The sequence below is a fragment of the Emys orbicularis genome, chromosome 1 (assembly GCF_028017835.1).
Source record: "Emys orbicularis isolate rEmyOrb1 chromosome 1, rEmyOrb1.hap1, whole genome shotgun sequence".
In the NCBI taxonomy this organism is placed as follows: domain Eukaryota; kingdom Metazoa; phylum Chordata; order Testudines; family Emydidae; genus Emys; species Emys orbicularis.
In genome coordinates this window covers 201,073,799-201,087,575 of record NC_088683.1, presented here as the reverse complement: position 1 = coordinate 201,087,575, position 13,777 = coordinate 201,073,799, and the positions used below count along the sequence as shown (strand labels likewise).

The following is a 13,777-nucleotide window of genomic DNA, read 5'->3' as shown; positions in this document are numbered from 1 at the left end:
AACTTTATCAAATAAAAGTGATTGTGCTTTATGGCCACTTTTAAATAACAACACAATGTGTGAAGCAGACTCAGACACTTTATATTTTGTATGTTTTATAATCTTGTTTAAAATGAGATGATTTGGAAGGATAGGATTTATCATCAGTGCTTATGTGCATTCTGAAGACTACAATTAATTGATGTATAATGGTGGTTGTACCTTGATTTTAATCAACCTTAACACTTTGCCCTGGGATCTTTGTATAACAGTGAAGGACTCGGTTGAATGTACAGTAGCCTTTAGTTCCTCTTTGTGCAGTGTTAGTGTGAACAAATTGAAATACTGCGTACAGTTTTCAGTAGTTTGGGTACTTCTCTACAAGTAAGAAATCAAAAAATAGAGAGAGGGTCAAGAAAAGGGCAACTAATATTATCAAAATTGGATGGAATGACCTATGAGCAGGCAAGTTTGACAGCTACTAGTCAAAGGACTAAACTTGCTAACCAAAGGCTGATATGAAAAATTGTTGTTGGAGCAACAACTGACATTCAAGGGTGAAGCTCAGCCCATAGCTGGTGGTCTTCAGGGCTCCACTATTTATATCACCGCTGGGTAGTGGGTTTCAGATAAATTTGAAGCCACCCACATCTCTGGCTCCTAGAAGGGAAAATGAATACTTGCAAACTCTTCATTTCTTCCCACCTGCCCCAGAAGCCTCCTAATTGTGAGAGGGACTTGACTGCTCTGTCTCATTCACCAGCAGTGAGTTGGCAAATACTTTTTCCAAGAGTTGCCTATGGGGAGAAATTAAAAGGCGTTGGATATTGTGGAAAAGTCAGACTGCACAGCTGTAAGAGAGTGGTGGAATCCGTACTAGAATGGTAAAGACCCTTTTCTCCATGAGCTGAAAAGAAGCTACCTCAGGTCAACTATGGAAGCCTGAGTCCAATTAAGGGCTGCTTGTGACCTTTAAAAACCCCTCTTCTGGTGAGAGAGAGGTGGAGACATGAGAGAGACCCTGTAGCAGGGAGAAAAGACTTCTCCTGGGTGGAAAGCTTCTCTCCTCCCAGCAACCAAGCTAATTGCCTGTTTGGGGAAGAACTGGCACCCAGCATCACAAGGCAACATCCCAGAGAGGGGACAGGGAAAGGTATTCCCTTGTTCTGTTGTGAATTTGTTTCTTTGGTTTGTCTGAAGAGTACTACTCCCTGGGCCTTGTAAGTATTGGGGGGGGGGGGGAAAATACCCAAGTGAAGAATAAAATCTTCCTTAGTGGAACTGATTTACTCCAGGTCCTTCCACCACAACCCTGACAAAGGGGGGAAATGCTGAGCCCAACAAGGCAAAGGAGGTGCCTTGCCACAACATATACATTTTGTTAAAAAGACTACTAAGAGGTGAGAACTGTCTACAAATATCGGAGATAATTGTTTAAAGCTTTGCTGATGCTTCTCACAATGCTTTGCAAAATATCCTAGGAAGAACCTATATAGTATTTACTGGGTTGTGGAAGGCTTGTATTTATTAGGACATTTGCATGAAAAACGGGAGCTCTGTTGCTTAGGAGATCTCTGCTCCTTCTGTTTGTTCCTCACTGCAATCACAATAGCCATTTCAGAGGAAAATAAACTGCAGTAGCATATTCTAGATAGAATATTTTTGTGTGTGTTTGAGGCATTAAGTGCCCATCAATTTGTGAAAGAAAGCAGCTATGGAATAAACTTGTTAAAGGGAATTTAGGCTAAATATAAGGAAATATTTTTGAAAATAAAAATCACTTAGGCTATATTTTGGTCTTCTAAAGGAAGTTGTAGGGAATTCCACCAAAAGAGCCATTTACAAAATGCTTGAAGATATACGGGGTTAAGATGTTGTTGTGTTTTTTGTATCGGTGTCTGCCAGTACATTCTGTTTCCTAGTGAACTGACGAGGAGAGAGGCAGATTCAGACCAATCACTTTTTGGCTTTGGAGTTAAGCTCTGTCTCCTTAATTTCTTGGATACTTATAGCACTTTATCTAAACAAAACAAAAGGCAGCAAAATTGAAAATTTACTTAAATTTCTAAATTGACTCCTTGGCCTTTCGCTGGCTATTAGAGAATGTTGTCTCCCTTCTCTAAGGCACCTCAGCAGTGCTCCTCCTTGGATAGGCTCCCAAAATGACTGACAAGACAGAGGCCAAGGCTAACAGTCCTGAGAGACTGCTTAGGGCATGTCTGCATGGTAGGACAATGCACACTGTGGGAGTGTGACTTCTAAAGCACTCTCATATGTTGTGCATTAATTGGTCCGCGTAGACTCTGCTGGTGCGCACCAGGGAATTTTTAGATAGTATTGTTTGAAACAGCACTATGTTAAAGAGTGCTAGAGAACTATTAATGCATACCTGCAGAGTTTACATAGACCAATTAAGGTTCAATATGTTAGTGCTCTTTAGAGATCACACCCCTGTAGTGCACATTACCCTACTGTGTAGACATGACCTTAGCCTGCATAGATCTCCTCTTAGGAGGTACTGAAGGGAATTTTTGCCTCTACGGCAAATAGCTCCAAAGTTTTCTTCCATTATGAATACAGCACAAGAACTCAATAGCCTACCACCAAGTCAGCACTTAGGTTAGATCACCAAGTCCTAGGCAGGAGATAATCAGTTCTGAGATCTCTTCAATCCACATGGCTTGATGGCCTAGCTGCTGACCAGGAGGAAGTTGTGTTTGGGAGAAACCATTGAGGAAAAGTCCTTGCTAGCCATAATGTTGAATCTGAGTCATCTATCCTCCACAAAACCAGAAATGTAGATACCTCATTGTGGATGCACTTCATACCACCTTAGCTAGTGAGAGAGCAAAGACCCTGCCAAGAGAAAGCAGAGGTTATTTTCAATCTTCAGTTGTTGTTCCTAGACAACTACTACTGAATCAACTTTCCTGCTGCCTCAGACCTGACTAGTGCAAGGGTCTTGAGGTAATTTTTCAACAATCTGGCCTTCATTGTTACACCAGAAGTGTTAAACTGGCTGTTTTCATTTCTTAGGAAACAGACACAGTTTGAGCCATGGGAGAAATCTTTTCCTGTCCCTTTTCTGGAGCTGACATGAGACCGTTGCCATTACTAACCAAAAAGGGATACTCCAAAGAAGTTGTTAAAACGGGCTGGCATCCAGCAAAGATTCCACCAATAGTTCCTATTCCAGGAAATGGCTTTAATTCAACCATTGCTGTTAGATGAATAAATCAGATTAAAATCAACATTTTGTACCACTTTTTCAAAAAATTAAATTTGGGGCTAAAAGCCAGTTCCTAGAAGGTCCACATCGTGGCAATTGCCGGCATAATGCAGTAAAACAAACCAAATCTCATCCCTTCCTAACTGTATGTGAAGGATTTCTTAAAGCCCTAACCCACTAATCATTCAAATCTCAGAGCTCAATTTCCTTATTTTCCTTGCCTTACACAGCCTTTCTGGCAGCAGTTATTTCTGCTAGAAGACTTTCAGAATTAGAGACACCACGGTGTCCTATTATTGCTTATTCCATTAACACTGAGGGGTTTTAAGGACTGCTTCAGCCTTTATTTCTATTCTATTCCGATTCAGAGGAGCCTGTATAGGTTTCCTAAGGAAAACAACTTCTTTTATAAATCCTGGAATATAATCCTATTGTCCTAAATATCCAGTTCCTAAACATCCAAAGGAAAAGTGGGCATGTTTCTTGGGATGGATTTTATTCCAACAAAACTTGTTTCTTAAAAACTACCTTGGTTGGTTGGGTTTTTTTGTTTGTGTTTTTGTTTTTGTTTTGCTGCTTGGCAGTCAAAAGGAAGAAAGCTATATTTTTTTTTTGATGCTTGATAGCTTAAAGCATTTAAAAGTCACTAGATGGAGTTAACCCAGGTATACTGGACCACGGCCATTAAACATTGTCTTCTAAATCTAGTAAATGTATTAGGCCAGATCAAGGGTGATTTCTTCTTCTTTTTTTTTTTTTTTTTTTAAGACACAGTTTGTAAGAGGAATTATGTGTATAAGTTTTGTTCCAAAAAAATCCCTGGGATATTCTCACTGCTGTTAAATCTCACAGTAGGATTGGCAACAATGGATAAACGGGACAGAAAACATTTGCTTTACGTGATCATTCGTTTTCTTCTGGTTTCCATTCTTGGCAGCTTGACTCACACCACACGCAGTTTATAGGCATGTGTGTTCTTTCAAATTATATTCCTCTTTGGAATAGTTTCATATTTTTCCTTTAATGCTCTGCTCTACAAGTTCATCAAAAAAGGATATCCAATAGCCAACATATTTACTGGCGCTCTTTGGTTAGGCAGAATGTCTCCATCCTGCCTGGAGACAGTATACCCACATGTAAGATTTGCAAACATGGGTTCTAAAGAATAAGTCCCATGTCAAGCATAACATTTTCTGTACTGCACGTCACAGGTCTTCGGGGCATGGAACGCATTATAACGGGGGGTTGTAAAGGGCTTGGTAAACTTTTATAGTGCTGTATAAATGGTTTACAGTGATTGACTGTTAGGTCTTTTCCATCCCAGAGTATCTTTGATTCCGGAAAATGGTGATTCTTCATTCCCATCCTGCAGTAATCCTTCGCTTCTGATTAGAAATGACCTCTGAGTGGTTTTCAACGCCACCAAAATTTTATTAGCAGTTTACCAATTCTGATAAACTACTACTACTTTCAGAATGACATGAACATATATTTCTTGAGACCGCAGAACAAAAGTTTGAAGCCACCTATGTGACTCCCACTTCTCTGGGTAAAAGACTGTCTTTTTGTTATGTGTTTGTACAGTTCTGAGAACAGTAGGGCTTCTGGTCTATGACTGGGGGCCCTTGGCACTGCTGCAATACAAAAAAATCAGCAGTCGTCATTCAGCAGGAGATCACTTCAATTCCAGAAGTATAGCTTAAGTATTTTATTTTTACCAATTATTATTTCAGACTGTTCCACCCCGAGCTGGAGTTATTAGTGCACCACAAAGCCATGTCCGTCCGTCTGTGGGGAGGCCAACACCTGAAACCCAAACCAAGCCAGCTGAACCACCAAGAGGTAATACTATACTTTAGAAGAAAAGGAAATGTAGTGTACTGTTTAATGGCAAATCTAGGTTGGCTGCCTTATTACCCTATCCAAATCTGCCCACCCTTACCTTTGACTTGCTTCCAACTGAAAAAGCCATCAGTTTTCTGTGAAAATGAAGATTCTTGCATGTAATCATGTATGGCCGTTCCTCATAATTAAGGCTGCGAGTTTGTCATGAAGGTCACGGAAGTCACGGATTCCATGACTTTCCGTGACTTCCGGGATTTCTGCAGCTGCCGGTGCGCCTGGCTCAGAGGCAGCTCAGGCAGCCCCTGTGCCAGTCACACTGGCTGCTGCTGGGGCAGTCTCGGGCCACTGTGCCCTCCTCCTCCAGCAGCAGAGTTGGGGGCAGGGACAGGATGGGGTGAGGCGGGCTCTGGGTGACGCTTACCTGCAGGGCTCCCCGGAAGCGATGGCATTCCCCTCACTCAGCTCCGTCCTAGGTGGAGGTGTGGCCAGGCAACTCTGTGCGCTGCCTCTGCCCAGAGTGCTGGCTTCGCAGTTCCCATTGGCCGGGAACTGCGGCCAACGGGAGCTGCGGGGGCACTGCCTGCAGGTGGAGACAGTGTGCAGAGCTTCCTGGCCACGCCTCCGCCTAGGACGGAGTTGAGCGAGGGGGATGCCACTGCTTCTGGGATGCTGCCCAGAGCCTGCCTCACCCCGTCCCATGCCCCAACCTCCTGCCTCCCCCCACCACCACCCAAACTCTGCTGCTGCTGGGGGGCGGGAGGGGGTGTGGAGCCAGTTAGGGAGACTGCTGGCCCCGCCAACACACCTCTTCCCCCCAGCACCCGCAGGAGTCCCGTGCCACTGCCGTGCACTCCCCCAGCATCCGCAGGGATCCCGGGTCGCATGCCACTCTCCCCCAGTACCCGTGGGGCCTCCAGGAAGGGCCCCTCTCCCCAATTTTTAATCATGGGTATTTTTAGTAAAGTCATGGACAGGTCATAGGCCATGAATTTTTGTTGACTGCCCATGACCTGTCCATGACTTTTACTAAAAATATCTGTGACTAAAACTTAGCCTTATGCATTATTCCATAATGCATGGAATAATCTAAGTCAGCAGCTAATGCCTTAAACTGCACTTAGAAATAAACTAGCAGCCAGTGTAGATCATGGAGCCTCAAGTGTAATGTGCTTTTAGAGGGAAACAACAGTAACTCCTCACTTAACGTTGCATTTATGCTCCTGAAAAATGCGACGACGATAAGCGAATCCAATTTCCCCATAAGAATTAATGTAAATCGGGGTTAGGTTCCAGGGAATTTTTTTTCAACACACACACACAAACACACACACACACACACACTTTTAAACAAACAGTTTAATCCTGGTACACAGTGATGATAATTGTGAAGCTTGGTTGAGGTGGAGGAGTCAGAGGGTGGGATATTTCCCAGGGAATGTCTTACTGCTAAATGATGAACTAGCAATTGGCTGAGCCCTCAAGGGTTAACTCTCACACTCTACAAGGCAGCAGGAATGGAGGGAGGGGAGACAGCATCACAGACAGAGACACACACCCTGTGAGAAAGAGAGAGATGCGCAATTCCCCACTGCCTTGTTAATTAGATCAGCTTGCTGAGACCACAGCTGCCGCCAGAAGCTCCCTCCATCCTGAACCCTGTCGTGTGTCCCCCCTGTTCTATGGAAGATGGGGTAAGCGGGGTGCAGGGGGGAGGGGGACACACTAACATTTGCCCCCTTCTCCCTCCCCTGCCCCCCCTCCTCCCGCACAGCAAGCAGGAGTCTCGGGGAGCAGCTCCAAGGCAGAGGGCAGGAGCAGTACATGGCAGTGGGGGGAGGGACAGCTGCAATTGCTAGCCTGCTGGGCAGCTGCTGCACAGGGAACTTAGGGGAGCGGGGAGCTGATGGGGGGCTGCCGGTCCATCCTGGTTCCAAGCCCCCACCAGCTAGCTGCAATGGGCTGCTCTTCCTGCAAGCAGTGGACAAAGAAGAGGGCTGCCAAACGACGTTAGAAGGGAGCATTGCACAACTTTAAACAAGCATGTTCCCTAATTGATCAGCAACATAACAATGAAACAACATTAACCGGGACAACTTTAAGTGAGGAGCTACTGTACTTAAGAAGTGACAGGTTTCAGAGTGGTAGCCGTGTTAGTCTGTATCAGCAAAAACAATGAGGAGTCCTTGTGGCACCTTAGAGACTAACAAATTTATCTGGGCATAAGCTTTCGTGAGCTAGAACCCACTTCATCTGATGCATGGAGTGGAAAATACAGGAGTGGGCTCCCTCATTTTGCCCTGGACACAGTACTACCTCCTGCCTTAGTTGTATTTCACAAGTAACTTTTAATGTACCAAGAGGAATATGTAACAAATTGTGTGTTGTGGTGGCCTGGTGCTCATGATGGCTGCACCGCTAGTGTTCTCTTCGGATTTTCAAATCACCTAGGTGATTCAGGAGCACACGACCAATTGACTTTCAAAGGGACCACCTTCAGCTTCCATCCTAAACTGATTGATAAAACTGTCTTAAATATGTATTGTTCAGCGTATGCATCTATACAACAGTGATTTTCAAAATATATTTTATGTTTGACCTTAGTTACCTAGATATCTATTTTATTAATCATTTTTATGGAGAAAACATCCAGAATATATTTCTAATAAAATGCATTGTAAATGTATTTGTAGGGTCGCCATTGCTTCCTGAACCACTAAAACCTCAGGCCGTAGTTCCTCTTCAACCCACCATTCAGCCACCATCTGTTCAAAAAATGCAAGAGCCTCTTATACCTATGATGATGCATACCTCTCAGACAACTCCTCCACAGAATCTGGAAGCACCACCGCAACCGCCTCCCCGGAGCAGGTCATCCCACAGCTTGCCTTCAGAATCGGTTCCTTCACAACAGCAAGTAAGTGTACAACTGAATCTTTTAGTGTTGTGCCTTAACACAGCCTACCGTGCCTTAACATCACAGATCACGGGAAAGCCCCAGAACAAAAAAAAAGTACCATTAATGATTAAACTTAGGATATTTAAGCACAAAAGGATAACGACACGGCAGTAAAATAACCTTAGGTGATTCTATATTATCCTTGTAGACTGAAGATTTAAACCCTGAATATAATTTTTTTAATTTCTTGAGAATTTTTAATTTTGATACAGTTACCTAAAATATAAATTACACCTCTACCTCGATATAACGCTGTCCTCGGGAGCCAAAAAATCTTACCGCGTTATAGGTGAAACCGCGTTATATCGAACTTGCTTTGATCCACTGGAGTGTGCAGCCCCGCCCCCCCGGAGCGCTGCTTTACCGTGTTATCTCGGGTCGTGTTATATCGGGGTAGAGGTGTACATGTTCTTACATCGTGTCATGTAACAATAGAATTATAATCTTATACCTTATATGAAAAATGTGTTTTCTAAAATTGAATACATTTCACAATAACACAAATCCATAACTTACAGACCGGGCAACTTAAGAGAGATCTCTTAAGAAAAAGTATCTATTTAAATCTTGCACAGAAATACTTGGAGCTTCGTACTGGAGCTAATTCATTTCAAGGTTGGAATGCTGAGTCCTAATTTTAACTAAAGTACATTTATTCTGTTTATTTCCTGGTGTTCATTAAAATATACAATACTCCAAAATAATTTGACGTTTTAATTCAGTAACACTGAATGCTCTGTTCTGTGTACTAGCTAAAATATTTATTTAAAAACAAACCCTTTGTTTAAGAAAAGCAATAGTTCTTTGAGGAGTGTCCCTGTGGGTGCTCCACTTTAGGTGTCTTGGCGCCCTGCGCTTCTAGTTGGAGACTTTTGGTAGCAGTGCGCTGGTTGGCTGCGCACGCGTGGCAGCCGTCCTGCGCCATTCCAAACAGCTACCCCAGTCACGCAGGCAACCGCCACCCAGTTCCTTCTCTACCGCCCTTGATTTCGGTTGGAACGACAGCAGCGCCCTTATCTATTTTCATATTCCTTTATTCTCTGCCCTTTTCTCAGTTTAATTTCCCTCATTGCTAATCTCCCTTCATTTTTCTTTCGTTTCCCATTTAAAACAAAAAACTTGAAACATGCTGCTCCAAGGAGGTCCAAGACATTCTACTTAACAGCCGACCTTTCTTCACACAAAAAACATATGCACACAAGTGGCAAAGATTCTCCATTTGGTGCTGAGACAAGCAGATCATTCCACAATTGGCCCCGTTACCCACTATCCTCGAGTACATATTGACACTCAAAAAATCAGACCTCTTGACTAGCTCACTCAAAGTGCACTTATCAGCCATCACCGCCTTTCACGACAAGGTGGACAGACTCATGGTCTTCACCCATCCACTGACTAAGCATTTTCTCAAGGGTATTGAGAACACTTATCCCACATTAAGGGACCTGACCCCTGTGTGGGACCTCGACCTGGTTCTCCATCCCCTCATGGGCAAACCTTTTGAACCACTAGCGACCTGCTCGTTCCTACACTTATACACGAAGGTCGCCTTCTTAGTAGCTATCATGTCAGCACGAAGGGTGGGAGAGTTGGGTGCCCTAATGGCTCACCCACCTTATACCACATTCCACAAGGACAAAGTAATCCTACGCCCCCACCTAAATTCATACCCAAGGTTGCCTCCCTCTTCCATCTCAATGAACCCATTTACTTACCTGTATTCTTCCCCAAGCCACACGCCTACAACAGGGAGGCATCCCTTCACATGCTAGACATCCACAGAGCGCTTGTGCTCTATGTAGAGAGAACAAAAACATTCAGAAAATCGTCCAGGCTATATTTGTATCCACAACAGAACGATCAAGAGGCCAAACCATTTCCAAACAGACTTTCTAAATGGATCTCTAATTGTATCAAGCTACATTACCAAAATTACAATTTGCAAGCTCCTTCTGGACTTCACACACACTCCACTAGAGCTATGTCCACATTCATAGCCTTTCTCAAACATGTATCCATCACTGATATTTGTAAAGCAGCTACCTGGGCATCGCCCCATACTTTCACCAAACATTATGCCCTGGAACAGCAGTCAGCTGCAGATGCTCACTTCAGTCTGTAGTGCTCTCCACCATACATAAATCAACTCTGAAGCCCCTCCTCTCCACTGCTCTTCAGTCACCTAAAGTGGAGCACCCACAGGGACACTATTTGAAGAAGAAGAGAAGCTTACTCACCTTGTGCAGTAACTGAGGTTCTTCAAGATGGTTGTCCCTGTGGGTGCTCCACTACCCACCCTCCTCCCCTCTGCTTCAGAGTTTCAACTCGATCCTCTGGGGGTAGAGGAGGAACTGGGTGGCGGTTGGCTGCACGCCTGGGGTAGCCACTCGGAGCGGCGTGAGCTCAGCCAACCCAAAGGTCTCTGACTAGAAGCACAGGGCGCCAAGACACCTAAAGTGGAGCACCCAGAGGGACAGCCATCTCGAAGAACCTCAGTTACTGCACAAGGTGAGTAACCTTCTCTTTTTAGACATTTCTTACAAAAAAAAAAAAATTAAAAGCACATTTGCAGTACATTGTGTATGCACAAAAGGCTGAGATTCTTCCCTAAGCTATAACATACTAAAGATCAATGTTAGCAATTAGGGACTTCGCTTCCAGGTAACCAGATATTGAACCAAATTCTCCACTGCCTTAAAGTATCAGTGTACTTGTGTCCACTTACACCAGCAGTGAATTTGGTCTCTTAAATGTACAGTAATTCTCAGCTGCTGGACTGCTTATTTGGACTGAAAATCAACAAATACGCATTGAAACATTTTTTTAGAAGAAATTTTCTATGGAACAAGAAATTGATGCTTTACATTTATGCCAACATTCTAGATATTTTTTTCACATCAAAGATTGTGTCAACTTTAAAAGCACTTAAGCATGTGCTTAAATTGATCCCTATTCATGCTTAAGACGGGGGCTGCATGGGTCTTTGATGGGTTAAAGATTTTAAATTGTAGTTGAAAGCCTATAAATACCACCTTTCCTCTTCCTTCTCCTGCACGTCTCCCTGCCTCTGAATCACTCCCTGCATTGTGCACCTTTGGCTGCTAATTTTTTTTTTTCTGATGGAAACTTATAACAAAAAAATAGTTTTAAAAATAACCAAAACTTGATTATCACACTTCGGAGGGTTGGTTTTTTTTGCATAGTAGTTATGACAGTTTATCTCCATTTCACAACATGTATAGACTACAAATATACTTAAATGGTTAAACAAATGTCTCAGAACATCAGAGCTTCTGCAATTCTGTATTCAGAAGTAGATATGAAATTGTGATAGAGGCACCTGAGCTGCCACAAGAAGTACTGCTCTGATTAAGTATTGATTCTGAAACATCATTTTCAAAAGCCATATTTTTAACTTTTCTGATGTAGTTTAAAACTTGAAATTCTTTGTGAAATATGTGCAGTGAATGTCCTTACCGAATCTTATTCTAAAGTTTTATCTGCATTAATCACAAGGGAAAATTCAGATGTCTATTTCGATCTTAAGTTATTGTTCTCATCTTTCATTTTTCTTCTTTGTAGAATTTAATTATAGAATGGAAACCATGGCTATCCCATTTATCTATCAACATATAGTCTTCTGAAAGGAGTTTTGGATTGAAAATATTAAGTTGAAGTTCAAGTCTTTTGAAAGTTTATGGGTCCAGATCCCACTCTCTGATTAAAGATTACTGAATTTTTGTGCATTTGAAAACCTTAAAACTCCTGTTGTCTTTATAAAATAAACTACTGTAAAAATATGAATTGCATGGGTTCTATAACTATGGGGTAATGAAAATGTTGCAATATAAAAAAATACCTTTAGAACTAAGGTAAAACTGATCATTTTAAATGTAAAATGACATTTTCTGATAGAATGTGAGATTTAAATGTTATAGGCCCTCTCTTGCAAAATGAATTACGTGGACTAAGTGCTTGGAAAAAGTCTTTTAAAATAATCATAGACTGCTCCATAGCATGTGATAATGTCAAAGTAATATCTGACTTAAATTAACCAGGGAATATGTTGTTGAGCCTTCATGATCAAATTTATAAAATCTTATGCTCCAGTTGAAGTTCTACTTCAACAAAATTTTAAAATTCAGGGTATTAAGGGTATTAAGTCCACTGATATTCTCATCTTGTATCTGTTGTATACAGAACATCAGACATATTTTTCTTCACACATAATATAGTATTTAAAACATTTTGGATAATGAGGATTATTGAGGTTGGTGAGGTACCTTGGATTTTTCCTCTAATTTTTTCCTTTGATGTCTTTTTTTTCTTTCACAAGCAGGAGCAACCATCAGGGTAACAGGTACCTGACTACTTACCAATCTTGTATGTGATCTCCATCTCTTCTAGCAGAAAAGATGTATGAGTCTTTTTTTGCTTCATACATCTGCAGTCTCATCCACATTAAAAACCACTTGTCCACATACTAAAATAACTGTCATGCCATAAAGTTTGCTTTTTCCTTTCTTAATAGATGAATATTGACAGAAGGAGTCTCTTAGCTGTATTTGCTAGCACTATAGTGAAAATTTGACTTCATCATCTTTTATGAACCAATTAAAGCCTTACACAGCTTGTTTATTTTGTAGGGCAAAATAGATCTTTGAAGTAACGTGTACCATTACCTCAAATTTAGACTTGATGAAGCTTTCAGAAAGTGTCTTTTCATGAGAAACAGATTTTACCTTTTCAAAGTCTAAACAGTAGAATAGCTGCTATCCTGGGAAGTAAAATATACTCCTTGCCTCAATATAAAAAAATTCAGTCCTTATATGTGAATCAGTGAAAGACAAGAATTTGTTTTGAAGACCTCTGACCAACATTACTTAAATATTTCTAGTTAAAATTAAAGAGTAATTGTGTTTGTAGTTGATTTTGGACATCATAAAATTAAATTACTTGCCTGATCAACATGGGATTCAAGCAGACCTATGTTGAACTGTAGTTGACTGCTTACATTCATCTTATAGTTAGCTTTACCTTTTTTCTACATTCCCCATGAAAATTATTAAATGTATATAGTCTAATGCTATTTTTTCCCAAATTACTCCTGCAATTTATGTAGTGTAGTTCATGATGCATTATTTTTTAATTACAGATTGATATCTGTATTAGGCCAGATCTACACTAGAAACATTTGCAGGCAGAGCAGTGTCAGCTGAGGTGTGATTTGTCTGCAAAATTTCTATGCTGGCAAAAGCTCTAGTCTAAAAGTGCTTTTGTTGGTATAGCTTCTTTTGCTTGCCTAAATGGGATAAGCTATCCTGGCAGAAGCTGCTGGTGCAGCTATACTGGCAAAACTTTTAATAGTAGAGTAGGCCTTAGCCTTATAAAGCACATGATCCCATAATTGTACATTGCTGCCTACTGAGTATATTGTTTTATAAAACAATTCTCAAGAGTCAGAACAACCTGAAAGTAATTATAGTAAATAAATAACACTCAGATTGTGAGATAAACAAATGTAGATTCTTTGTAAGCTATATTTTAGTTGATGGTTGCAGTTAGTGTCCTAGTTCAACAAAACTTTCACTAACAAAAGAATTTTCAGGTTGAAAATTCCAAATTAAGGCGGACACAGCTATGTTAAAAGTTTGAGTTGCTTATGAATTTGAGAATCTCAACAAATATTTTACCTTGAACATAATTCCTTCACTTTAGTTAATTATGGAGCATAATTTGAGCTTTTTTTAGATAGTGTTAGAGAGAAT

At 41.3% G+C, this 13,777-nt stretch overlaps 1 protein-coding gene across 1 annotated transcript in view; it reads left to right on the top strand.

Moving 5' to 3' along the window:
- SYNJ1 (synaptojanin 1) overlaps positions 1-12,366 on the top strand; it is a 107,676-nt gene extending 95,310 nt beyond the window's left edge. The window contains exons 30-32 of the mRNA XM_065423535.1: positions 4,942-5,050; positions 7,744-7,967; positions 12,346-12,366. Of these exons, the coding sequence (XP_065279607.1) occupies positions 4,942-5,050; positions 7,744-7,967; positions 12,346-12,366 (354 nt within the window). The remainder of the gene's footprint in view (positions 1-4,941; positions 5,051-7,743; positions 7,968-12,345) is intronic.
- Positions 12,367-13,777: the final 1,411 nt, after the last annotated feature.